The sequence below is a fragment of the Coregonus clupeaformis genome, unplaced genomic scaffold (assembly GCF_020615455.1).
Source record: "Coregonus clupeaformis isolate EN_2021a unplaced genomic scaffold, ASM2061545v1 scaf0342, whole genome shotgun sequence".
Lineage (NCBI taxonomy): Eukaryota > Metazoa > Chordata > Actinopteri > Salmoniformes > Salmonidae > Coregonus > Coregonus clupeaformis.
In genome coordinates this window covers 61,739-89,112 of record NW_025533797.1, presented here as the reverse complement: position 1 = coordinate 89,112, position 27,374 = coordinate 61,739, and the positions used below count along the sequence as shown (strand labels likewise).

The window sequence follows — 27,374 nt, the reverse complement described above, 5'->3', positions numbered from 1 at the left end:
ATTTTTGTTCAGAGCTTCCTATTGATTTATTCTGATACAGGACATTCCAAGTGGAAAACTCGGAGAAACGCTATGTTCACGTGCTATCGGAACGTCCCGAGTTAAAACGAACGTAGGTTATCTGCGTAGAGATTGTTATTGGTTGATTCTGATACTTTCAATTGGGAAACTCAGAGCTCATGTTTCCGAGTTGTCTTGAACGCGGCATGAAACATGCACTATGTGACGCAAACGACGTCAACTCTTCATTACCAAAATGGAGGACTACTCATCGAAGCAGTCAGTAGAAAATCTTGACAATCCTCCAAACAGTCGCTTGTTTCTCGTAACAAGTCGATCAGTTTCAGATGATGTTATTCGAGAGAAATTTTCTGTCTTTGGAGAGATCCAAGGTGTATGGGTCGTTAAGGACAAACAGACGAAAGAATCGAAGGGGATCTCCTATGTTAAATTTGCGAAGTCTTCGGAAGCATGCACCGCCATGGAGGACATGCATGGAAAATGCCTGTTAGACGGAACGAAGCCCATTAAGGTTTGCATGCACATAAATCTAAACTTAATATGTGCCATCATCCTCTAAGTCTCTAACATATACTATTTATTTCCTTGGGTAATTTTTTTATTGATTCCATGCTGGGCCCGGTTTCCTCGATATCGATGGAATTTAGGTTTACGCAAGTTTTAACGATGCACTTTTCCTACAATGGCCCGAAACACCAGGCAGAGAAAATGGTCGCTACAGTGCGTCGTCGGAGAAGGTCAATATTTATAGGATGGAAATATAGGGAGCTCTGTTCTAGGATCAGCTTTCTCCGTTCAAATCTTTCCTTGAAGAGGCATTATGCAGAAATCGCTCCGCCATTTCTTGATTGCTTCTAATAGTTAAACTGAAATTAGTCTATCTGACAAAGCAAACAATGTATAGTGTAGAGAATCATTGTACCAATTAAACCGCTGTGATATATTTTCATTAACCAGGGCCGGATGCAATTCCACAATATTTACATGATAGACATTAGCTGAATCATTTTTAATACCACAAATGACCGAAATGAGTGGCTAATCTGACACTGACAAACAGATCAATCTGGTCTTGAATTCAAACAAACAATAGCTCTGGCAAATGACATGACATACAGATTGTACAATAGTAGGAAGATGTGTGTGTGTGTGTATGATAGGCTACTAAATAACATTTCCAGTGGCACACTGACTCACCTAATGTCAAGCCATAAGCTACTACTCACAGTGTTGGCTGATGCGCTCGTCTTGGCAAAAGCATATCTCAAGATGAGCTACTTTGAAAAACAATGCTGTTGTTCGCAAAACATTTGGAGTTGTTGAGAAAAAAATCATCGATTGGTTCGACAGATTAGTCTTCTCATTTCAGCAGTAGGTATTTGCTTTCCAAAGTATGTTTTTCCCTCGATAGTATTTTGAGATTTGCAAAAGGACAGAGAAATATAATCCATAGATGTCAGTTCCCATTTAAATCAGGACTGGCAGCCGGTTTAATGCAGGGGCTTTAATAGTCAAATAGCCAGGGTAAGAGGTTCCAAACCCCTTCTATGGATTATTTCTATGGCCACAACGCTACAAGCTGTATATTTGGCGTGCATGCTGGCCAAATTGCGGGCTTCCCGACTGTAGGCAACCAGTAACTGCCTAAATAAATAAAACGCTTAGTAAATTGGGGATACAAATAATGTTATGGTGAGGGGTGCATTTCCCTGGCATGGTTTAGGTCCACTTGTAGAATCTATCTATGCCAAGGCGCATTGAAGCTATTCTGGCAGTTCATGGTGTCCAAACACTCTTTTAAGACACTATGTTGGTGTTTCCCTTATTTTGGCAGTTACCTGTATGTGCTTGTGATAAAATGTAATCCACAGTTATGTTTTTTAGTCTGTGGCTACATTATGCTCTCTGGTCTAATTTGAACATTGACAGCGGGCTCCTGTGGTTGGATAAAAAAAAAAAGTAATACAAAAAGTGTGGCCCTATGGGCTGACTCACACAATTGACCAGTCACATTTATTTGTTATTTTATTAATCAGGTACCCAATCAACGCAGGGCCCCCCAGTTACCCACATGTGCCCCCTACCACCTCTCCTCCACCATCTGACGAGAGGCAGCAGGCAGGAGCAGGATGTCTACACTCATTGAGAGCGGGCTCCTGAATCCTGTGGTTGGCGGTTGCAGTAAAAAAGTATATACATTGCTATGAAAAAGTATTTGCCCCCTTTCTAATTTTCTCCACTTTTGCATATTTGTGATACAGAATGTTATCAGATCTTCAACCAAACCTACTATTAGATAAAGGGAACATAAGTGAACAAGTAACACAACAATTATATATTTATTTCATCAACAAAGTTATGCAACACAGGCCGAAGATGTAACATGCATTTCCCCAAACACCATGCAGAGAGAACGGTCACTAAGTGTGTCGTTGGACCATGTTTCGATACTGATCGGATCGAAAGGGAGCGCTGTTCTCGAACAGCTTTCTCCATTCAAATCTTACCATTAAAATTATTTGACAATACTGACGACACTATCAGCTCCTAGTGAGATATTACCACCTGCGGCTGCACATATTGAGGCGGCTTATTCTAATAATTACCCAATACAAATGCACTAAATCGCAGATTTGGCACATTGTGCGCATGTTAGGCTACACATCATGAAATAAATTGAGACAAATTAGACAGGCCTATAGCGACACTTGAGGCATTCTAATTGTCTACAGACATGTCGTTAGAGCAAGTATAAGTAGAGCAAGTAGCAAAGTAGAACTCAATTGATTGAACATAAAATGTATTTCAATATGTATGAATAAATAGGCCTATAGCCTACTGTTTATATTTTAATGCAGTCATTCCGGTTTTCATTTGAAGCATCTTTGTATACGTAGATTGTTTGTATCCATTGCAAAGACTTGCAACTTTATTTGTAGTCAACTTTGTTCTGAAGTTAGCAGCAGTCAGAGACTGATAAACAATGTGATTCCCTGTTTAGTGGACATCTGTGTATGATGGCAAAAAAGCATAAAAAAATTATAATTGTATTTTCAATAAATGTATAAATGCGTGGACAACACGCAGTTAAAATGGCTAAAAGTAAGGATTTAAAAATGAAATGCAAAAGGAGCTATCAAAATGTGCCAAGACTTCTCCCTAAATCTCTCAAATTCAAATCTGGACTTCGAAGACAGTTTCACTGCTTATTTTTACAGTCTTCCCCTCTAATCAGGGACTGATTTTAGACCTGGGACAGCAGGTGGGTGCAATTAGTTATCAGGTAGAACAGAAAGCCAGCAGTACTCTGGACCTCGGGTAAGATTTGAATACCCCTGCCCTACATCCTTTATACTTTTTCATAACGACAACGACAAGTTTGATGTCAGACGACAATAGCATGTTCATGATGTCGCCACGACAGGCTGGTTTACAGTCAGTCTGTCAACGTCTGTAGACAATTGTCGTAGCGACATCAAACTTGTTGTTATGAAAAAGTATAAACACAAAATGACAGCCTCTGCATGAATGACATCAGCAGCCCGGTGCTCCAAATAGCATACTTTCTATATTTTAACACCAATAAACCCATCTGTTTTAAAAATGTATTCAGTAAATGTACATCTAGAAAGCCAGGGAACTAAAATGAATTTTCCAAACAATGTTTTAGTTTGTTACTTGCTAGCTAGTTCAGATAATGACCAGAATATAGCTGACAACGTCTTAACTTTAGCTACTTTTTCTTCATTACAGGAAAATAAACCTACATCATTATTTACAAGGTAATGGCGAGCTTACAGAAAATAGCTTACTGCCACAGTGTGACGAAATAATAGTAGGTCATTCTATCTGATAATTTTACAGGAGGATCTTGTTACAGGAGGATTTGTTCTGGTTGCTGTGGCAGTCTGGTAATCATGACAACAGATGTTGCCACAGTCGCAGATAAACATTTTTCACGTCTGTGGGACAATGAAACTGACAGTCGCAGCGACGGTCTACAGACATTCCACTGGAGTATAAATTAAACGTTTTCAACAGCGACACTTGAGGCATTCTAATTAAATACAGACATGTCGTTAGAGCAAGGATAAACCAGCCTTTAGGGGTATAACATAGGAGAAGCATTTGAGTTAAGTCACACTGAAATGACTGTACCTGTTTAGCGACACGTGTCCCACATCGGAAGGTAGTGGGGTATTATTTGTCATAAGTATATTATGCTGTGTATGTATGGTCAGTGAGTTGGAAAAAAGTATTTGATCCCCTGCTGATTTTGTACGTTTGCCCACTGACCAAGAAATGATCAGTCTATAATTTAATGGTAGGTTTATTTGAACAGTGAGAGACAGAATAATATGGAGGTGGAAACATTATGCTTTGGGGGTTTTTTTTTCTGCTAAGGGGACAGGACAACTTCACCGCATCAAAGGGACGTTGGACGGGGCCATGTACCGTCAAATCTTGGGTGAGAACCTCCTTCCCCCAGCCAGGGCATTGAAAATAGCTCAGCTGGTAGAGCACGGCGCTTGTAACGCCAAGGTAGTGGGTTCGATCCCCTGGACCACCCATACACAAAAATGTATGCACGCATGACTGTAAGTCGCTTTGGATAAAAGCGTCTGCTAAATGGCATTATTATTATTATTATTATTATTATTATTTATTCCAGCATGACAATGACCCAAAACACACGGCCAAGGCAACAAAGGAGTGGCTCAAGAAGAGGCACATTAAGGTCCTGGAGTGGCCTAGCCAGTCTCCAGACCTTTAATCACATAGAAAATCTGTGGAGGGAGCTGAAGGTTCGAGTTGCTAAACGTCAGCCTCGAAACCTTAATGACTTGGAGAAGATCTGCAAGAGGAGTGGGACAAAATCCCTCCTGAGATGTCTGCAAACCTGGTGGCCAACTACAAGAAACATTTGACCTCTGTGATTGCCAACAAGGGTTTTGCCACCAAGTACTAAGTCATGTTTTGCAGAGGGGTCAAATACTTATTTCCCTCATTAAAAGCAAATCAATTTATAACATTTTTGACATGCGTTTTTCTGGATTATTTTGTTGTTATTCTGTCTCTCACTGTTCAAATAAACCTACCATTAAAATTATAGACTGATAATTTCTTTGTCAGTGGGCAAACGTACAAAATCAGCAGGGGATCAAATACTTTTTTCCCTCACTGTACAGTTGAAGTCTGAAGTTTACAGTGGGGAAAAAAAGTATTTAGTCAGCCACCAATTGTGCAAGTTCTCCCACTTAAAAAGATGAGAGAGGCCTGTAATTTTCATCATAGGTACACATCAACTATGAGGAAAAAAATCCAGAAAATCACATTGTAGGATTTTTAATGAATTTATTTGCAAATTATGGTGGAAAACAAGTATTGGTCAATAACAAAAGTTTCTCAATACTTTGTTATATACCCTTTGTTGGCAATGACACAGGTCAACCGTTTTCTGTAAGTCTTCACAAGGTTTTCACACACTGTTGCTGGTATTTTGGCCCATTCTTCCATGCAGATCTCCTCTACAGCAGTGATGTTTTGGGGCTGTCGCTGGGCAAAATGGACTTTCAACTCCCTCCAAAGATTTTCTATGGGGTTGAGATCTGGAGACTGGCTAGGCCACTCCAGGACCTTAATGCTTCTTACGAAGCCACTCCTTCGTTGCCCGGGCGGTGTGTTTGGGATCTTTGTCATGCTGAAAGACCCAGCCACGTTTCATCTTCAATGCCCTTGCTGATGGAAGGAGGTTTTCACTCAATCTCACGATACATGGCCCCATTCATTCTTTCCTTTACACGGATCAGTCGTCCTGGTCCCTTTGCAGAAAAACAGCCCCAAAGCATGATGTTTCCACCTCCATGCTTCACAGTAGGTATGGTGTTCTTTGGATGCAACTCAGCATTCTTTGTCCTCCAAACACGATGAGTTGAGTTTTTACCAAAAAGTTATATTTTGGTGTCATCTGACCATATGACATTCTCCCAATCCTCTTCTGGATCATCCAAATGCACTCTAGCAAACTTCAGACGGGCATGGACATGTACTGGCTTAAGCAGGGGGACACGTCTGGCACTGCAGGATTTGAGTCCCTGGCGGTGTAGTGTGTTACTGATGGTAGGCTTTGTTACTTTGGTCCCAGCTCTCTGCAGGTCATTCACTAGGTCCCCCCGCGTGGTTCTGGGATTTTTGCTCACCGTTCTTGTGATCATTTTGACCCCACGGGGTGAGATCTTGCGTGGAGCCCCAGAACGAGGGAGATTATCAGTGGTCTTGTATGTCTTCCATTTCCTAATAATTGCTCCCACAGTTGATTTCTTCAAACCAAGCTGCTTACCTATTGCAGATTCAGTCTTCCCAGCCTGGTGCAGGTCTACAATTTTGTTTCTGGTGTCCTTTGACAGCTCTTTGGTCTTGGCCATAGTGGAGTTTGGAGTGTGACTGTTTGAAGTTGTGGACAGGTGTCTTTTATACTGATAACAAGTTCAAACAGGTGCCATTAATACAGGTAACGAGTGGAGGACAGAGGAGCCTCTTAAAGAAGAAGTTACAGGTCTGTGAGAGCCAGAAATCTTGCTTGTTTGTAGGTGACCAAATACTTATTTTCCACCATAATTTGCAAATAAATTCATTAAAAATCCTACAATGTGATTTTCTGGAAATGTTTTCTCAATTTGTCTGTCATAGTTGACGTGTACCTATGATGAAATTTACAGGCCTCTCATCTTTTTAAGTGGGAGAACTTGCACAATTGGTGGCTGACTAAATACTTTTTTTCCCCACTCTAACATCTGAATTGGACCAAAACATTTTCTAACAATGAGTAAGACATGAGGATTCCAAAGAAATTGTTAAAAGCCACCAATGGACCCCCCCCTAAACACATTTTTTCTATTTGTATGCCTCTTTAGTCCAGGGTGCATTGCATGGTGCTGTTGCAAATGTCAAACTCCACTCTGTGAGGCACATCGATCTGCAGGTTAAACATGGTGAGATTGTAGACTCCTATATTGATTTTGCAGTTTGTTTAGGTGATTTTACAGCGAACTAGATACTTCAAATGCTGAAATTGACTTTGGTATTATTGTGTGTAGCTAGCCAGCCCATAGAGAGCATTGTGGGTTTTGTAGCCAACTTGAGCTGCAACATATTTCCACAACAATAGTAATTGTTGTGGATAACTGATATTTTCATCTGTCACATCAAACCGCTTGCTTTTGACAACCGTGTTTTCCCGCTAATTGCATTATGGAACGAACATTCGCGCGTAGCCTACTGCCTTGTGCGCATTGCTGCGCTTATGTGAAGAAATTATAGTTTATCAACATTTTTAAGCTGAACGTTCTGATCTGTTGCATCACTCATTGCTTTTTTAAACTTTTTATTTTATTTTATTTTTTATGTAGCCTAGGCCTACTGGTTGTATGAATTTGGGATCTATCGTCCCACAACTGTCAAAGTCTGTTTGGAATAGGCTATTTCCTTCTCGACAAGATGACCAATAGAATAGGTAAACTTTTCTACTATGTGGGATAATAGATTGACATAGGCTAGTGATTTTGCTGTTCGTTACTAGTCTTGTTGGCTGAGGAAAAGTAAATGTGGGCATTAGAATTTGGTAAGAAGGACCGCACATTGTTGCGTCCTCGACTTGCATGTTCTCTTAAGATGATTTGCCATAATCTAAAGCACCGTGGGTGGATGCTCTAATTGGGTTTCCTAACGAAAACCCTGTGTTAGACATACAACCATACGATGTTTGGCAAACACTATTTTAGGCTAAGGCATACAGTGCATTCTGAAAGTATTCAGACCCCTTCACTTTTTCCACATTTTGTTACTTTACAGCCTTATTCTAAAATTGATTTAAACAAATGTTTTTCCACAATCTAAACACAATACCCCATATATTTTTTTTTTTTTTTACGTATTTACATAATTATTCGGACCCTTTGCTATGAGACTCGAAATTGAGCTCAGGTGCATCCTGTTTACATTGATCATCCTTGATGTTTCTGCACCTGTTGATTGGACATGATTTGGAAAGGCACACACCTGTCTATATAAGGTCCCACAGTTGACAGTGCATGTCAGAGCAAAAACCAAGCCATGAGGTCGAAGGAATTGTCCGTAGAGCTCTGTGACAGGATTGTGTCGAGGCACAGATATGGGGGAAGTGTACCAAAACATTTCTACAGCATTGAAGGTCCCCAAAAACACTGTGGCATCCATCATTCATAAATGGAATACGTTTGGAACCACCAAGACTCTTCCTAGAGCTGGCCGCCCGGCCAACCTGAGCAATCGTGGTAGAAGGGCCTTGGTCAGGGAGGTGACCAAGAACCCGATGGTCAATCTAACAGAGCTGCAGAGTTCCTCTGTGGAGATGGGAGAACCTTCCAGAAGGACAACCATCTCTGCAGCACTCCACCAATCAGGCCTTTTATGGTAGAGTGGCCAGACGGAAGCCACTCCTCAGTAAAAGGCACATGACAGCTCCGCTTGGAGTTTGCCAAAAGGCAACTAAAGGACTCTCAGACCATGAGAAACAAAACAACGCAGAATTGGCTTCGGGACAAGTCTCTGAATGTCCTTGAGTGGCCCAACCAGAGCCCGGACTTGAACCCGATCGACCATCTCTGGAGAGTCCTGAAAATAGCTGTGCAGCGACGCTCCCCATCCATCCTGACCGAGCTTGAGAGGATCTGCAGAGAACAATGGCTTGTAGCGTCATACCCAAGAAGACTCAAGGCTGTAATCGCTGCTAAAGGTACTGAGTAAAGGGTCTGAATACTTTTTCTAATATTGGAAAAATGTTTTTTTTATTTTTTTTATTTTTGCTTTGTCATTATGGGGTATTGTGTGTAGATTGATGGATGAAAAAAAACTATTTAATCCATTTTAGAATAAGGCTGTAACAAAATGTGGAAAAAGTCAAGGGGTCTGAATACTTTCCGAATGCACTGTATACAAGTTATGCATTTTGACTGAATTTGACCACTGTTTCAGGTGTTCATTGCCCAGTCAAGGTCCTCTGGTAGACACAGAGACGTGGAGGATGAAGAGCTCACCAGAATATTTGTAAAGATTCCCAAAACATTCACAGAAGAAGATCTGAAAGACACGTTCAAGGTATGAGGTCCATTGCATTGTATTTGATCACCTGGTGAAATATTACTGGCCAATTTACCCTAAGTGACCCCCCTTACATTTTAGAAATTTAGCAGACACTCTTATCCAGAGCGACTTACAGTAGCAATTTACACACCTTGTCGGCTCGGGGAATCGAACCAGCAAATGTTCAGTTACTGGCCCAACCCTCTAAACACTAGGCAACCTGCCGCACTTGGATGATATAAGATAGCAGACCAATAGAGATAATGCTATTTTTTTGCTTGTAGGAGTATGGTGACATAGAATACTGTGTGATCATAAAGAATAAAACCACGGGGGAGAGCAAAGGCTTGGGATATGTGAGGTATCATAAGCCATCACAAGCAGCCATTGCCATTGAGAACTGTGATAGAGGTAAGCAAGCATCAGCCCTCTCATTGAAGCCTCAAAGCAATGCTTTTCAGAACGGATGAACTCAAGTTAAAACACTTTGACTCCACTGTAGTATTTAATTTGTATCGATCTAACCCTTGTCTGTGCAACCAGCCTACAGGGCTGTTCTTGCTGAGCCCGAAGCAAGAACTCATCTGCAGATAATGACTATCACAACAGTGGCAGAGCAGAGCACATGTCAAGTGACCTGGGAATGAACCCCTATTCCTTTGGAGCGTGTATGTGAAGTGCTTCAAATTCTGATTCAGAATGTGACATTTGCTTTCGTTTGCATTTGCTTTAACCTAGCTGTGGTCTGACATCTGTCTGTGTTCCCTACATGACAGCTGACCCTGGCAGTTATGCCGTAACTGACTACCGATCCAGTGACCTCATCACCAGGTGCCTAATGGTTTCCTCGAGAGCTAGCATTACCCAGGAGCAGATTTATGGCCTCTGTGACCTCATACCAGGGATGGATTACTGCGAGATGCAGCGGGATCATTATGGACTCAACAAAGGTATGATACATTGATAATTGTGTATTTAATAGGGAAAGATGCAGTTAAATAAAATTAGTATCACACATTGATTTATCAACAGTAACACTTTAGACACGACTATAAAGACAGTTTATAAACTATGTTTATAATGCTTATAAGAAATTCTAGAATAAGCCTACTCATTCTTTTGTTAATAAAAAAAAAAACAATTACGTTCTTATGTAGTGTTACCCACAAAGGTTAACACTCCTGATTTTGTATTTAAATTGTTCACATTAATGTTTGATATTGCTCATGATGCATGTAAAACGTTTTAACTGTAGGCCACCCCCCCCAGGACATGCTGTGATTCGCTACAACAACCTGGGCTCTGCCGTCTACGCCAAAGAGAAGCTGAATGGCTTTGAGTATCCCCCTGGAAACCGCCTCATCGTGACCCACATAGATGATGGAGAAGACAGGACCAGGTACAGACTTATCATGTGATGATAGACACCTAATTTATTTACCTGAGACTGGAAACTTTCGACGGCAGTTACTGGGCCATAGTTAGTTGTGTTTAGTTGTTGAAAGATAGTGTAAGTTAGTTTTGTTTATTAGGATTAGCTACTGCACATGCAGCAGCTACTCTTCCTGGGGTCCACATAGAGTGAGGGGAAAAAGTATTTGATCCCCTGCTGATTTTGTACGTTTGACTACTGACAAAGAAATGATCAGTCTATAATTTTATTAGTACGTTTATTTGAACAGTGAGAGACAGAATAACAACAAAAAAATCCAGAAAAACGCATGTCAAGAATGTTATACATTGATTTGCATTTTAATGAGGGAAATAAGTATTTGACCCCCTCTCAATCAGAAAGATTTCTGGCTCCCAGGTGTCTTTTATACAGGTAACGAGCTGAGATCAGAGCACACTCTTAAAGGGAGTGCTCCTAATCTCAGCTTGTTACCTGTATAAAAGACACCTGTCCACAGAAGCAATCAATCAGATTCCAAACTCTCCACCATGGCCAAGACCAAAGAGCTCTCCAAGGATGTCAGGGACAAGATTGTAGACCTACACAAGGCTGGAATGGGCTACAAGACCATCGCCAAGCAGCTTGGTGAGAAGGTGACAACAGTTGGTGCGATTATTCGCAAATAGAAGAAACACAAAACAACTGTCAATCTCCCTCGGCCTGGGGCTCCATGCAAGATCTCACCTCTTGGAGTTGCAATGATCATGAGAACAGTGAGGAATTAGCCCAGAACTACACGGGAACATCTTGTCAATGATCTCAAAGCAGCTGGGACCATAGTCACCAAGAAAACAATTGGTAACACACTACGCCGTGAAGGACTGAAATCCTGCAGCGCCCGCAAGGTCCCCCTGCTCAAGAAAGCACATATACATGCCCGTCTGAAATTTGCCAATGAACATCTGAATGATTCAGAGGAGAACTAGGTGAAAGTGTTGTGGTCAGATGAGACCAAAATCGAGCTCTTAGGCATCAACTCAACTCGCCGTGTTTGGAGGAGGAGGAATGCTGCCTATGACCCCAAGAACACCATCCCCACCGTCAAACATGGAGGTGGAAACATTATGCTTTGGGGGTGTTTTTCTGCTAAGGGGACAGGACAACTTCACCGCATCAAAGGGACGATTGACGGGGCCATGTACCGTCAAATCTTGGGTGAGAACCTCCTTCCCTCAGCCAGGGCATTGAAAATGACCCAAAACACACGGCCAAGGCAACAAAGGAATGGCTCAAGAAGAAGCACATTAAGGTCCTGGAGTGGCCTAGCCAGTCTCCAGACTTTAATCCCATAGAAAATATGTGGAGGGAGCTGAAGGTTCGAGTTGCCAAACGTCAGCCTCGAAACCTTAATGACTCAGAGAAGATCTGCAAAGAGGAGTGGAACAAAATCCCTCCTGAGATGTGTGCAAACCTGGTGGCCAACTACTAGAAACGTCTGACATCTATAATAATAATAATAATAATAATAATATGCCATTTAGCAGACGCTTTTATCCAAAGCGACTTACAGTCATGCGTGCATATTATTATTTTTTTGTGTATGGGTGGTCCCGGGGATCGAGCCCACTACCTTGGCGTTACAAGCGCCGTGCTCTACCAGCTGAGCTACAGAGGACCACCTGTGATTGCCAACAAGGGTTTTGCCACCAAGTACTAAGTCATGTTTTGCAGAGGGTTCAAATACTTTTTTCCCTCACTGTACAAATACATTATAAAGTACAGAACAGTTATAGACAAGAACAACACAAGATATTACTTACAAATATAAAAAGTTATGTATGTATATAAACTCAGCAAAAAAAGAAACGTCCTCTCAATGTCAACTGCTTTTATTTTCAGCAAACTTAACATGTGTAAATATTTGGAAAAATGTGTCCCTGAACAAAGGGTGGGTCAAAATCAAAAGTAACAGTCAGTATCTGGTGTGGCCACCAGCTGCATTAAGTACTGCAGTGCATCTCCTCCTCATGGACTGCACCAGATTTGCCAGTTCTTGCTGTGAGATGTTACCCCACTCTTCCACCAAGGCACCTGCAAGTTCCCTGACATTTCTGGGGGCAATGGCCCTAGCCCTCACCCTCCGATCCAACAGGTCCCAGACGTGCTCAATGGGATTGAGATCCGGGCTCTTCGCTGGCCATGGCAGAACACTGACATTCCTGTCTTGCAGGAAATCACGCACAGAACGAGCAGTATGGCTGGTGGCATTGTCATGCTGGAGGGTCATGTCAGGATGAGCCTGCAGGAAGGTTACCACATGAGGGAGGAGGATGTCTTCCTGTAACGCACAGCGTTGAGATTGCCTGCAATGACAACAAGCGCAGTCCGATGATGCAGTGACACACCGCCCTAGACCATGACAGACCCTCCACCTCCAAACCGATCATGCTCCAGAGTACAGGCCTCGGTGTAATGCTCATTCCTTCGACGATAAACGCGAATCCGACCATCACCCCTGGTGAGACAAAACCGCGACTTCGTCAGTGAAGAGCACTTTTGCCAGTCCTTTCTGGTCCAGCGACAGTGGGTTTGTGCTTATAGACAACGTTATTGCCGGTGATGTCTGGTAAGGACCTGCCTTACAACAGGCCTACACGCCTCAGTCCAGCCTCTCTCAGCCTATTGTGGACAGTCTGAGCACTGATGGAGGGATTGTGCGTTCCTGGTGTAACTCGGGCAGTTGTTGTTGCCATTCTGTACCTGTCCCGCAGGTGTGATGTTCGTATGTACCGATCCTGTGCAGGTGTTGTTACACGTGGTCTGCCACTGCGAGGACGATCAGCTGTCCGTCCTGTCTCCCTGTAGCGCTGTCTTAGGCGTCTCACAGTACGGACATTGCAATTTATTGCCCTGGCCATATCTGCAGTCCTCATGCCTCCTTGCGGCATGCCTAAGGCACGTTCACGCAGATGAGCAGGGGCCCTGGGCATATTTCTTTTGGTGTTTTTCAGAGTCAGTAGAAAGGCCTCTTTAGTGTCCTAAGTTTTAATAACTGTGACCTTAATTGCCTACCGTCTGTTAGCTGTTAGTGTCTTAACGACCGTTCCACAGGTGCATGTTCATTAATTGTTTATGGTTCATTGAACAAGCATGGATTTTTACGAATTATCTTTGAAAGACAGGGTCCTGAAAAAGGGATGTTTCTTTTTTTGCTGAGTTTATATGAAAGACACCAAGAGATGACAAAAACACAATTTACACTAAATGTTAGGTCTGACCCAATTTAGTCGATTGTTTGGTCGATTGACTGTTGATCGACTGATCTCTTCTAGTCGAGCAATCGCAATTGTTTATTTTATCATGGTGCACAAGACACCTGTCTGATTCGCGCCTGTCTCAGTGGACTAATCCTTTGCGAAGGATGGCACAGACATAAAATTGTATATGGTTATGTTATTTGAAAAATAATGGTGCAACTCTAAATGTAATTACATTTTATAACAAATGTGCTTTCTCCGGCGTTGAATACGGTCGCTGTCCGCGGTTCTAAAACATAATCTTCAGTGCACCATTGAATTGGCGCCTTTCCCTATGTTGCTATGTGCATAATAACAAAGTTGAACAATGCGGCGGAGGCAGCAGCAGCAGAGACAAAGAACAGTCCTTGCCTTAGCCTAATTGTCTAAGAAAATTGGAGAGAGGAAATCCCAAATTAATTAGGTCTATAATTATTAGTCTAACTGTTAAATGTGCCTGGCTTTGTAAATCATTCATATACAGTGCATTGGGGAAGTATTCAGACCCCCTTTTTCCACATTTTGTTACGTTACAGCCTTATTCTAAAATGGATTAAATTCATTTTTTTCCTCATAAATCTACACACAAAATCCCATAATGACAAAGCAAAAACAGATGTTTGCAAAAAATAATCAAAATGTATTACAAATAAGAAACATACCTTATTTACATAAGTATTCAGACCCTTTGCTATGAGACTTGAAATTGAGCTCCGGTGCATCGTGTTCCATTGATCATCCTTGATGTTTCTACAACTTGATTGGAGTCCACCTGTAGTAATTTAAATAGATTGGACATGATTTGGAAAGGCACACACCTGTCTATATAAGGTCCCACAGTTGACAGTGCATGTCAGAGCAAAAACCAAGCCATGAGGTTGAAGGAATTGTCCATAGAGCTCTGAGACAGGATTGTGTCGAGGCACAGATCTGGGGAAGGGTACTAAAACAATTCTGCAGCATTGAACGTCCCCAAAAACACAGTGGCATCCATCATTCTTAAATGGGAAGAAGTTTGGAACCACCAAGACTCTTCCTAGAGCTGGCCGCCTAGCCAAACTGAGCAATCGTGGGAGAAGGGCCTTGGACAAGGAGGTGACCAAGAACCTGATGGTCACTCTTACAGAGCTCCAGAGTTCCTCTGTGGAGATGGGAGAATCTTCCAGAAGGACAACCATCTCTGCATCACTCCACCAATCAGGCCTTTATGGTAGAGTGGCCAGTCGGAAGCCACTCCTCAGTAAAAGGCACATGACAGCCCGCTTGGAGTTTGCCAAAAGGCAACTAAATGATCATGAGAAACAAGATTCTCTGGTCTGATAAAACCAAGATTGAACTCTTTGACCTGAATGCCAGCGTCATGTCTGGAGGAAACCTGGCACCATCCCTACAGTGAAGCATGGTGGTTGGCAGTATCATGCTGTGGGGATGTTTTTCAGCGCCAGGGACTGGGAGACTAGTCAGGATCAAGGGAAAGATGAACGGAGCAAAGTACAGAGAGGTCCTTGATGAAAACCTGCTCCAGAGCGCTCAGGACCTCAGACTGGGGTGAAGGTTCTCTTTCCAACAGGACAACAACCCTAAGCACACAGCCAAGACAACGCAGGAGTGACTTTGGGACAAGTCTCTGAATGTCCTTGAGTGGCCCAGCCAGAGCCCAGAATTGAACCTGATCTAACATCTCTGGAGAGACCTGAAAATAGCTGTGCAGCGACGCTACCCATCCAACCTGACAGAGTTTGGGAAGATCTGCAGAGAAGAATGGTCCTATGGGTGGTCCTCTGTAGCTCAGCTGGTTAGAGCACGGCGCTTGTAACGCCAAGGTAGTGGGTTCGATCCCCGGGACCACCCATACACAAAAATGTATGCACTCATGACTGTAAGTCGCTTTGGATAAAAATGGCAAATGGCTAAATGGCATATAATTATTATTATTATTATAAGAATGGGAGAAACTCCCCAAATACATGTGTGCCAAGCTTATAGCGTCATACCCAAGACGATTTGTGGCTGTAATCGCTGCCAAAGGTGCTTCAACAAAGTACTGAGTAAAGGGTCTGAATACTTATGTAAATGTGATATTTCGTTGATTTCTTTGCACACATTTTTAAAAACCTGTTTTTGCTTTGTCATTATGGGGTATTGTATGTAGATTGATGTGAAAAACAACAACAATTTAATCAATTTTAGAATAAGGCTAACCTAACAAAATGTGGAAAAAGTCAAGGGTCTGAATGCTTTCTGAAGGCACTGTATATGTAGATGTACAATTTTGACACTGACTGTGTGTGTGAGAGAGAGAAGGACCCCTTTTGCCCATTTGTTTTTGAGTTAGTCCTTGGTGGGACAGTATTTACCAAAACTGCTGGTTGTCATGTCATGGCACCTTTTGGGTATCCCCCTTCAGGACTGTGACACCATAACTTATTGAGCAGTAAAGCTGTTCCTTGACTCAATACTGTTAAAGCTGCAATATACAAGTACACCCCCTGGATAGGACGCTAGTCTATTGCAGGGCCTTAACCACAATCTATCTTGAGTGCCAAGCAGAGACTCATCGGGTCCCATTTTTTTACAGTCTGGTATGACTCTGCCAGTGGTCGAACTGTCCAACCTTCAAATCTCAGGGAGGACACTGACAAGGGCACTGAATTGGTTATGCAAGCCATAGGTATAACTGTATTTTGACATGTTGACTGAGGCATGCACAATTTAAACATTTACTGGCTACCCTTGGTGACCTTAGAGAGAGACATTGTCCTACAGGTAACAGCTATTCTTCTTAGTTGTGATCTTGTTTACTATCTACACAATGTTCAACTACTGTAGGTTTCTTTGATAATGGTTTCCAACATGTTTGACAACCTCATTATAGCGCAGGAACATTTCTGTGTTGTTATTTTTGCAGAACATCTTATTGAACATATGACTAGTGGTAACTGGGGGGGGGGGGGGGAATTAGGGCATCAAGGCATCTTTCAGCCATTTTGGTTCCCCTCCAGCCCTTGCTTCCTATGGGAGAGTATCTTTACCTGTCTGATGGTGGGCAGCAGCATCTGGAAGACAGGAGGGGGCAGCGTCTGCTGGAGGAGCTGCTCGGGTTGCCCGTACACAGCAATGACATCATAGTTTCCTGATGGTTGAAACAGGTCTGGGGCAAATGAGCTAAAATAGAAAAGGCTTTTCTTCCCAGAATAACTTTGGTAGCCTTCAAATCAGACAACAGCTACTCATAAGAATCGACTCGTTCCAGTACATATCATAGATCATCTGCCCCCTTACAGAGTCTCTGTTACTGTCCCCTGCAGGTATAATAATTTAATACTGACAATATTTACTGGCATGCAAACGAAAGCTTGACTTGCAATAAGCAAAATGTCACGTACAAGAATTCAGTGGGGAGGATCATGGGACTACAATATGAATAGAATTAGATTTTATTCTAATGTGGACACTACCATGCCGTAGAGTAGTCCGTATATTGAGGGAGTTTAATTAAGCTGGACCGGGTGCACCGAGCTATGGCCCGTGACGTGAATAGGTGAAAGCTGTGAGGAGGAGTGCCCTGGTCATATTGTCAACAAGACCGCATGGTTCAACGTTCAGAAACATAGAACATGTATTTTCCATAAAGTATATGTTAAGACTATTACTAGTTCTTATTGAAAAGGCAGATAAAGTACATATTCGTTTTTCTTTTACCAAGAGCAAACACTTTGGATGTATCTCTATGTTCTTGACATCTCCCGTCATGTGACGTTACACTATATAGTCAGATGACATGCTTTCAGATAATTGCCTTGTTTTTGAATAGCCACATACCATTAGTGGTTACTTTAGTGCATCATAGCTTGCTAGATGTCTTTAAGAAAATAAATAACCATGCTAGCTAGTTATCCAGCTAATTGTTTCAATGCCCCTTCCAAATGTGAAATTACAAGACAAAAAAGCCACTTATCATACCTAAAGGTGTTCCACGATGGTGTCTTGTTGTGAAGGTAGCTAGCTAGCTAACGTTAGCCAGTAGTGACTATTCATAGAAAGCTAGCTACTAGCTGGCTAACCTACCAGTGGCTAGCTACATACACTGAGTGTATAAAACATTAGGAACACCTGCTCTTTCCATGCCATAGACTGACCAGGTGAAAGCTATGATCCCTTATTGATGTCCCTTGTTTAATCCACTTCAATCAGTGTAGATGAAGGGGAGGAGACAGGTTAAATAAGGATTTTTAAGCCTTGCACTGGTTTGAGTGTCAAGAAGTATAACGCTGCTGGGTTTTTCATGCTCAACAGTTTCCTGTGTGTATCAAGAATGGTCCACCACCCAAAGGACATCCAGCCAACTTGACACAACTGTGGGACGCATTGGGTCAACATGGGCCAGCATCCCTGTGGAATGCTTTCGACACCCTGTGGAGTCTATGCCCTGACGAATTGAGGCTGTTCTGGGGGCAAAAGGGGTGGTGCAACTCAATATTAGGAAGGTGTTCCTAATGTTTTTACCCTCAGTGTATAATAGCCAATTGGCCATATTAGCTAGCTACTAGTATCTCCCCGTGTCCCCTCCTCTGAGCTTTATAGTCCCCTCCCGCAAAGTCCTCGCAAACACTGTCTGTTTACATTTACATTTTAGTCATTTAGCAGACGCTCTTTTCCAGAGCGACTTACAGTTAGTGAATACATCTTTTTATACTGGCCCCCCGTGGGAATCGAACCCACAACCCTGGCGTTGCAAACGCCATTCTCTATCAACTGAGCTACATCCCTGCCGGCCATTCCCTCCCCTAGCCTGGACGACGCTGGGCCAATTGTGCGCCGCCCATGAGTCTCCCGGTCGCGGCCGGCTGCGACAGAGCCTGGATTCGAACCAGGATCTCTAGTGGCACAGTTAGCACTGCGATGCAGTGCCTTAGACCACTGCGCCACTCAGGAGACTCAGGAGTCTGTTCTACTTCTTCTGTGGGGTTTCACACTGGCTGTTGTTGCCGGTACACCCTAAAAACATGACTTTAGGCAGCTACATGCTTCCATATCTAAATACTTTCCTGTTTGTGTTTTGAAAATTATGACAACTGAGCAATGTAAAATATAAATATTTAGGAGCAGGACGTTGGAATTCTTTTGGCAGTTTTTTAATGTACAAAATCAAACGTCAGTGGTCGTTGGCCTATGACAGTTCTAGTGTTAAAACACTCTTTAGGAAGGCCTTCTCTTAGTTATAGCGGTGTTCCTTGTTTTCCTTGTCCCTTGTAGTGTCAACTGTGTTCTTTGTCAGTGGCCTTAATTTATCTACGTCTCTTGTTTTTATTTATTTTATTGCACTCACTGTCATTGTTTTTCAATGAAAAGCGTTATCAGTTATTATTAATAGTATTAACTACAATTGGATACACACAGCTTATTTTCTCTCACAACTAGTTTCCCTAGAAGTAGCAGCACTCACAATAATAAATGTCAAATCGATAGAATGAATGCATCAAATTGTATGTCTACTTTATGTGTTTGTCTCTGTCCCTACCCGTCCGTTCGAGTACATTCTAGAGATGCTGATAGGGTAAAAAAACGAGTGGGTCACCATTGTAAGACAATTGTCATGTCCTTTTGTTAGTCCTGTCGGGAAGATGGCGATGCAGCTGGTTGCTGCTCAGATGATGTCAATGGTGTGGAATGGTCCTACCACCAGCCAGCAACTGATGAAGACGAGCACAGTAAGCAACAGTGTTGTACTTGCACTTGCAGTTATTCTAGTATCAAGATTGGCATAGCTCCTCAAAGGAGCTCACAACCTTTCCAACTAATTTTTTCATGGACTATCACATCTAGACAGATCGTAGATTTTCAAGACTCAGAATGATTTGCTTTTTAGGACTAACTTCAGGATGTTGGTGTGCGAATGGGTATTCTGTTAATCTCTTAATGTGACGTGTGTCTATCAGGGTTACCGCACAGCCTCTCCGATGCCCCCGGATCCAGACAGATGTATCACTTCCCTCTCTGAAGAACCTGGCACCCCCAGATAGCCGGGTTAAGGAGCGTCTCTTTGTGGTCTTCAGCCCTGCACCTCTTCCCATGGACGTCTTGGAAGATGTCTTCTGGTATGGAAGAACTTAAAATAGCTAAGCTGTGTCCTTCAGTTCACAATCCCAATAAGTCCTTACTCTGATAACACATTATTTAAAGGTCTTATATAAGAGCCTCAGATAGCGACATCGACAGAGCCTATGGCAGGAGCGGGGACAACTCCTCCCGCTGCGTGCGTGTGTGCGTGCATGCATGCATACACACATACATACATACAGCACCAGTCAAAAGTTTGGGCACGCCTACTCATTCCAGGGTTTTTCTTTATTTTTACTATTTTCTACTTTGTAGAATAATAGTGAAGACATCAAAACTATGAAATAACACATATGGAATCATGTAGTAACAAAAAAAAGTGTTAAACAAATCAAAATATATTTTATATTTGAGATTCTTCAAATAGCCACCCTTTGCTTTGATGACAGCTTTGCACACTCAGCATTCTCTCAACCAGCTTCACCTGGAATGCTTTTCCAACAGTCTTGAAGGAGTTCCCACATATGCTGAGCACTTGTTGGCTGCTTTTCCTTCACTCTGCGGTCCGACTCATCCCAAACCATTTCAGTTAGGTTGAGGTCGGGGGATTGTGGAGGCCAGGTCATCTGATGCAGCACTCCATCACTCTCCTTCTTGGTCAAATAGCCCTTACACAGCCTGGAGGTGTGTTGGGTCATTGTCCTGATGAAAAACAAATGATAGTTCCAATAAGCCCAAACCAGATGGGATGGCATATCGCTGCAGAATGCTGTGGTAGCCATGCTGGTTATACAGTGGGGAGAACAAGTATTTGATACACTGCTGATTTTGCAGGTTTTCCTACTTACAAAGCATGTAGAGGTCTGTAATTTTTTATCATAGGTACACATCAACTGTGAGAGACGGAATCTAAAACAAAAATCCAGAAAATCACATTGTATGATTTTTAAGTAATTAATTTGCATTTTATTGCATGACATAAGTATTTGATACATCAGAAAAGCAGAACTTAATATTTGGTACAGAAACCTTTGTTTGCAATTACAGAGATCATACGTTTCCTGTAGGTCTTGACCAGGTTTGCACACACTGCAGCAGGGATTTTGGCCCACTCCTCCATTCAGACCTTCTCCAGATCCTTCAGGTTTCGGGGCTGTCGCTGGGCAATACGAACTTTCAGCTCCCTCCAAAGATTTTCTATTGGGTTCAGGTCTGGAAACTGGCTAGGCCACTCCAGGACCTTGAGATGCTTCTTACGGAGCCACTCCTTAGTTGCCCTGGCTGTGTGTTTGGGTCATTGTCATGCTGGAAGACCCAGCCACGACCCATCTTCAATGCTCTTACTGAGGGAAGGAGGTTGTTGGCCAAGATCTCCACGATACATGACCCCATCCATCCTCCCCCCTTTGCAGAAAAGCATCCCCAAAGAATGATGTTTCCACCTCCATGCTTCACGGTTAGGATGGTGTTCTTGGGGTTGTACTCATCCTTCTTTTCCTCCAAACACGGCGAGTGGAGTTTAGACCAAAAGCTCTATTTTTGTCTCATCAGACCACATGACCTTCTCCCATTCCTCCTCTGGATCATCCAGATGGTCATTGGCAAACTTCAGTTGGGCCTGGACATGCGCTGGCTTGAGCAGGGGGACCTTGCGTGCGCTGCAGGATTTTAATCCATGACGGCGTAGTGTGTTACTAATGGTTTTCTTTGAGACTGTGGTCCCAGCTCTCTTCAGGTCATTGACCAGGTCCTGCCGTGTAGTTCTGGGCTGATCCCTCACCTTCCTCATGATCATTGATGCCCCACGAGGTGAGATCTTGCATGGAGCCCCCAGACCGAGGTGATTGATCGTCATCTTGAACTTCTTCCATTTTCTAATAATTGCGCCAACAGTTGTTGCCTTCTCACAAAGCTGCTTGCCTATTGTCCTGTAGCCCATCCCAGCCTTGTGCAGGTCTACAATTGTATCCCTTATGTCCCTACACAGCTCTCTGGTCTTGGCCATTGTGGAGAGGTTGGAGTCTGTTTGATTGAGTGTGTGGACAGGTGTCTTTTATACAGGTAACGAGTTCAAACAGGTGCAGTTAATACAGGTAATGAGTCGAGAACAGGAGGGCTTCTTAAAGAAAAACTAACAGGTCTGTGAGAGCCGCAATTCTTACTGGTTGGTAGGTGATCAAATACTTATGTCATGCAATAAAATGCAAATTAATTACTTAAAAATCATACAATGTGATTTTCTGGATTTTTGTTTTAGATTCCGTCTCTCACAGTTGAAGTGTACATATGATAAACATTACAGACCTCTACATGCTTTGTAAGTAGGAAAACCTGCAAAATCGGCAGTGTATCAAATACTTGTTCTCCCCACTCTATCAAATACTTGTTCTCCCCACTCTACAATATTTACAGTTACCTAAACAAACTATTTCATAATGTTTTATAAGCAATCAGGCCTAATAAGCACAAGTACTTACTGATGGTTCTTTCTGCAGTCGATTTGGTTCCCTTGTGGAGGTGCACCTCGTGCCTGGGAGGAACGTAGGCTACATGAAGTATGCCGAGAAAGAGAGTGCGGGTGAAGCTATGGCTGCCTTGCATGGTAAAATGGTGAACGGAGTGAGGATGAAGGTGATGCTGGCTGACCCGCCGAGGGAACCAAGGGAGGAGTCCCACAAGCGCCCACGGACATACTAGCCAACTCCTAGGTAGAAGAGGTAAGTCATTTTTAAAGTTAAGATGAATGTATTTTGTTGATGCTAAATTAACATTGTTAACCCTAACCCTTAATTTTGTAATGCTTTTAAATTATATTTTCTTAATTTTGTCATTTTCACCAAAATGAGCAATTCTTATAGAACACAATACTGGGGCTTCTTATGATCCTAGAAACTGATCCACGTGAATAAAATATTGTTTTGTGAACTCGAGGAGAACCATGCCCTCAGGGTTGACCTAGATTGACGCTGGAGAAGCTTAAAGGCCCAGTGCAGTCAACAACATGATTTTCCTGTTTAAAATATATATATATATATATTTATTTTATTGAACCTCTATTTAACTAGGCACGTCAGTTAAGAACAAATTCCTATTTACAATGACGGCCTAGGTGTGTCCAAACTTTTGACTGGTAGTGTGTATATATATATATACACACACTACCAGTCAAAAGTTTGGACACACCTACTCATTCAAGGGTTTTTCTTTATTGTAGAATAATAGTGAAGACATCAAAACTATGAAAAACACATATGGAATCATGTAGTAACCAAAAAAGTGTTAAACAAATCAAAATATATTTTATATTTGAGATTCTTCAAATAGCCACCTTTTGTCTTAATGACAGCTTTGCACACTCTTGGCATTCTCTCAACCAGCTTCATGAGGTAGTCACCTGGAATGCATTTCAATTAACAGGTGTACCTTCTTAAAAGTTAATTTGTTGAATTTATTTCCGTCTTAATGCGTTTGAGCCAATCAGTTGTGTTGTGACAAGGTACAGAAGATAGCCCTATTTGGTAAAAGACCAAGTCCATATTATGACAAGAACAGCTCAAATAAGGTACTGTGTGTATACATACATACATACATACATACAGTGGGGAGAACCAGTATTTGATGCACTGCCGATTTTTCAGGTTTTCCTACTTACAAAGCATGTAGAGGTCTGTCATTTTTATCATAGGTACACTTCAACTGTGAGAGACGGAATCTGAAACAAAAATCCAGAAAATCACATTGTATGATTTTTAAGTAATTAATTTGCATTTTATTGCATGACATAAGTATTTGATACATCAGAAAAGCAGAACTTAATATTTGGTACGGAAACCTTTGTTTGCAATTACAGAGATCATACGTTTCCTGTAGGTCTTGACCAGGTTTGCACACACTGCAGCAGGGATTTTGGCCCACTCCTCCATACAGACCTTCTCCAGATCCTTCAGGTTTTGGGGCTGTCGCTGGGCAATACGGACTTTCAGCTCCCTCCAAAGATTTTCGATTGGGTTCAGGTCTGGAGACTGGCTAGGCCACTCCAGGACCTTGAGATGCTTCTTACGGAGCCACTCCTTAGTTGCCCTGGCTGTGTGTTTCGGGTCATTGTCATGCTGGAAGACCCAGCCACGACCCATCTTCAATGCTCTTACTGAGGGAGGAGGTTGTTGGCCAAGATCTTGCGATACATGGCCCCATCCATCCTCCCCCTCAATACGGTGCAGTCGTCCTGTCCCCTTTGCAGAAAGGCATCCCCAAAGAATGATGTTTCCACCTCCATGCTTCACGGTTGGGATGGTGTTCTTGGGGTTGTACTCATCCTTCTTCTTCCTCCAAACACGGCGAGTGGAGTTTAGACCAAAAACTCTATTTTTATCTCATCAGACCACATGACCTTCTCCCATTCCTCCTCTGGATCATCCAGATGGTCATTGGCAAACTTCAGTTGGGCCTGGACATGCGCTGGCTTGAGCAGGGGGGACCTTGTGTGCGCTGCAGGATTTTAATCCATGACGGCGTAGTGTGTTACAAATGGTTTTCTTTGAGACTGTGGTCCCAGCTCTCTTCAGGTCATTGACCAGGTCCTGCCGTGTAGTTCTGGGCTGATCCCTCACCTTCCTCATGATCATTGATGCCCCACGAGGTGAGATCTTGCATGGAGCCCCAGACCGAGGGTGATTGACCGTCATCTTGAACTTCTTCCATTTTCTAATAATTGCGCCAACAGTTGTTGCCTTCTCACCAAGCTGCTTGCCTATTGTCCTGTAGCCCATCCCAGCCTTGTGCAGGTCTACAATTTTATCCCTGATGTCCTTACACAGCTCTCTGGTCTTGGCCATTGTGGAGAGGTTGGAGTCTGTTTGATTGAGTGCGTGGACAGGTGTCTTTTATACAGGTAACAAGTTCAAACGGGTGCAGTTAATACAGGTAATGAGTGGAGAACAGGAGGGCTTCTGAAAGAAAAACTAACAGGTCTGTGAGAGCCGAATTCTTACTGGTTGGTAGGTGATCAAATACTTATGTCATGCAATAAAATGCAAATTAATTACTTTTTTAAATTAATTAATATGCCATTTAGCAGACACTTTATCCAAAGTGACTTACAGTCATGAGTGCATACATTTTTGTGTATGGGTGGTCCCGGGGATCGAACCCACTACCTTGGCGTTACAAGCGCCGTGCTCTACCAGCTGAGCTACAGAGGACCACTTAAAAATCATACAATGTGATTTTCTGGATTTTTGTTTTAGATTCCGTCTCTCACAGTTGAAGTGTACCTATGATAAAAATGACAGACCTCTACATGCTTTGTAAGTAGGAAAACCTGCAAAATCGGCAGTGTATCAAATACTTGTTCTCCCCACTGTACATTCATACATACATGCATACAGTGCCAGTCAAAAGTTTGGACACACCTACTCATTCCAGGGTTTTTCTTTATTTTTACTATTTTCTGTCATTCCAGGTGACTACCTCATTAAGCTAGTTGAGAGAATGTCAAGAGTGTGCAAAGCTCTCATCAAGGAAAAGGGTAGCTACTTTGAAGGATCTCAAATATAAAATATAATTTGATTTGTTTTAACACTTTTTGGGGTTACTACATGATTCCATATGTGTTTTATTTCATAGTTTTGATGTCTTCACTATTGTTCTACAATGTAGAAAATAGTAAAAATAAAGAAAAACCCTTGAATGAGTAGGTGTCCAAACTTTTGACTGGTACTATGTATATACACTACCATTCAAAAGTTTGGGGTCACTTAGAAATGTCCTTGTTTTCGAAAGAAAAGCAATTTTTTGGTCCATTAAAATAACATAAAATTGATCAGAAATACAGTGTAGACATTGTTAATGTTGTAAATGGCTATTGTAACTGGAAACGGCTGATTTTTAATGGAATATATACATAGGCGTACAGAGGCCCATTATAAAAAATCAGTCCTGTGAAACAAATAACTTTCTTCTGAAACTTCGTCAGTCTATTCTTGTTCTGAGAAATGAAAGCTATTCCATGCGAGATATTTGTTTCTGGCCATTTTGAGCCTGTAATCGAACCCACAATTGCTGATGCTCCAGATACTCAACTAGTCTCAAGAAGGCCAGTTTTATTGCTTCTTTAATCAGCACAACAGTTTTCAGCTGTGCTAACATAATTGCAAAAGGGTTTTCTAATGATCAATTAGCCTTTTAAAATAATAAACTTGGATTAGCTAACACAACGTGCCATTGTAACACAGGACTGATGGTTGCTGATAATGGGCCTCTGTAGAGCCTATGTAGATATTCCATTATAAATCAGCCGTTTCCAGCTACATTAGCCATTTACAACATTAACAATGTTATTTTTATGGATACATTTTTTTGCTTTTCTTTTGAAAACAAGGACATTTATAAGTGACCCCAAACTTTTGAACGGTAGTGAATATATAGGTGCTTAATTGTTACCCAGAAATGATTTAATATTGAGAGAAAAAATGGCTGCATTGGACCTTTTTTTTAAAGGATTGGTTCACTATTTTACTACCAAATCAAAAAATTTTATGTAAATGGTATGTTATAAAAGGGTCCAGACATTTTTTTTTTTGCGATTTCACTTTGTTTTGAGAAACTTACACCCCACCCGCAATAGACTCCCTCATTGCTCGTTCTGCAGTATGGGGGCTACGAAAAACATGAACAAAGGCTCCAAAAACACCCAAATACGTCCTTTAGAAAATACACATGAAATTGTATAATTCCAAACATTATCCGTAATGTTATATTCCATTTTGTGCGACTTCGATTGTTTTCCCAAACAAGCTGTGCTGCTTCTCCGTGTAGCCCGAGTAGCATAGCTTGTCGAAGAAACAGCTCGAGTCCTTGCAAAATCAAACTCCACTGGCGGTTCTAGTATTAACTAAACCAACTGGTTATGTTTACACTGTGGTCACATAGCACCATCAACTAATATGGCACATATGACACAGACAAAAATGGTACAATGTTTAATTACAGTGTAATTACACTCTACCAAAAGGTAGTCTCTTCTCACGGAGCGTGCGGAGTGCCCCGAGTCTGGTGAGACTACCCAGAAGTTTACTCCCTCAGTCCAGATCATATTGAAGATGGCTGGTAGTCACAGTTTGAACTGAGTGACAATGCCAGGGAAAGCTTTAGAAGCCACATGTCTCACTGTACCCTGAATGTTTTTGTTTCTGCAGAGGTGACCACGGACATGACCACGGACATGACTGGACATGACCACGGACATGACTGGACATACTGAGACGATGACACGACCAACTACTACAGACATTGATTTCTGTACCTTTTCTTGACATTTGCCATTAGCATCAAACTTGCAAGACGTTTCTTTTCATAATGTGAGGTATGATATCAGTTAGGACTTTCAGTAGTGTAGTCACAGTGAATACTACTGACGGTATATACTCAAGCTTGTTCACCATGTATGTACCCTGAATTCCTCAATAAACAAAAGTATAAATGTA

The 27,374-nt window shown here is 42.1% G+C and overlaps 1 protein-coding gene across 1 annotated transcript; it reads left to right on the top strand.

Annotated features, from left to right (window-relative positions):
* Positions 1-234: 234 nt before the first annotated feature.
* Positions 235-27,374, top strand: LOC121561333 (RNA-binding protein 45). Its single transcript, XM_041873926.2, is given in 12 exon segments — positions 235-532; positions 9,034-9,156; positions 9,426-9,552; positions 9,685-9,708; positions 9,711-9,809; positions 9,918-10,091; positions 10,411-10,540; positions 19,442-19,541; positions 19,770-19,795; positions 19,797-19,928; positions 22,386-22,607; positions 27,087-27,374. Coding segments are annotated over 11 exon segments (1,413 nt in total). The 5' UTR covers positions 235-256; the 3' UTR covers positions 22,588-22,607; positions 27,087-27,374.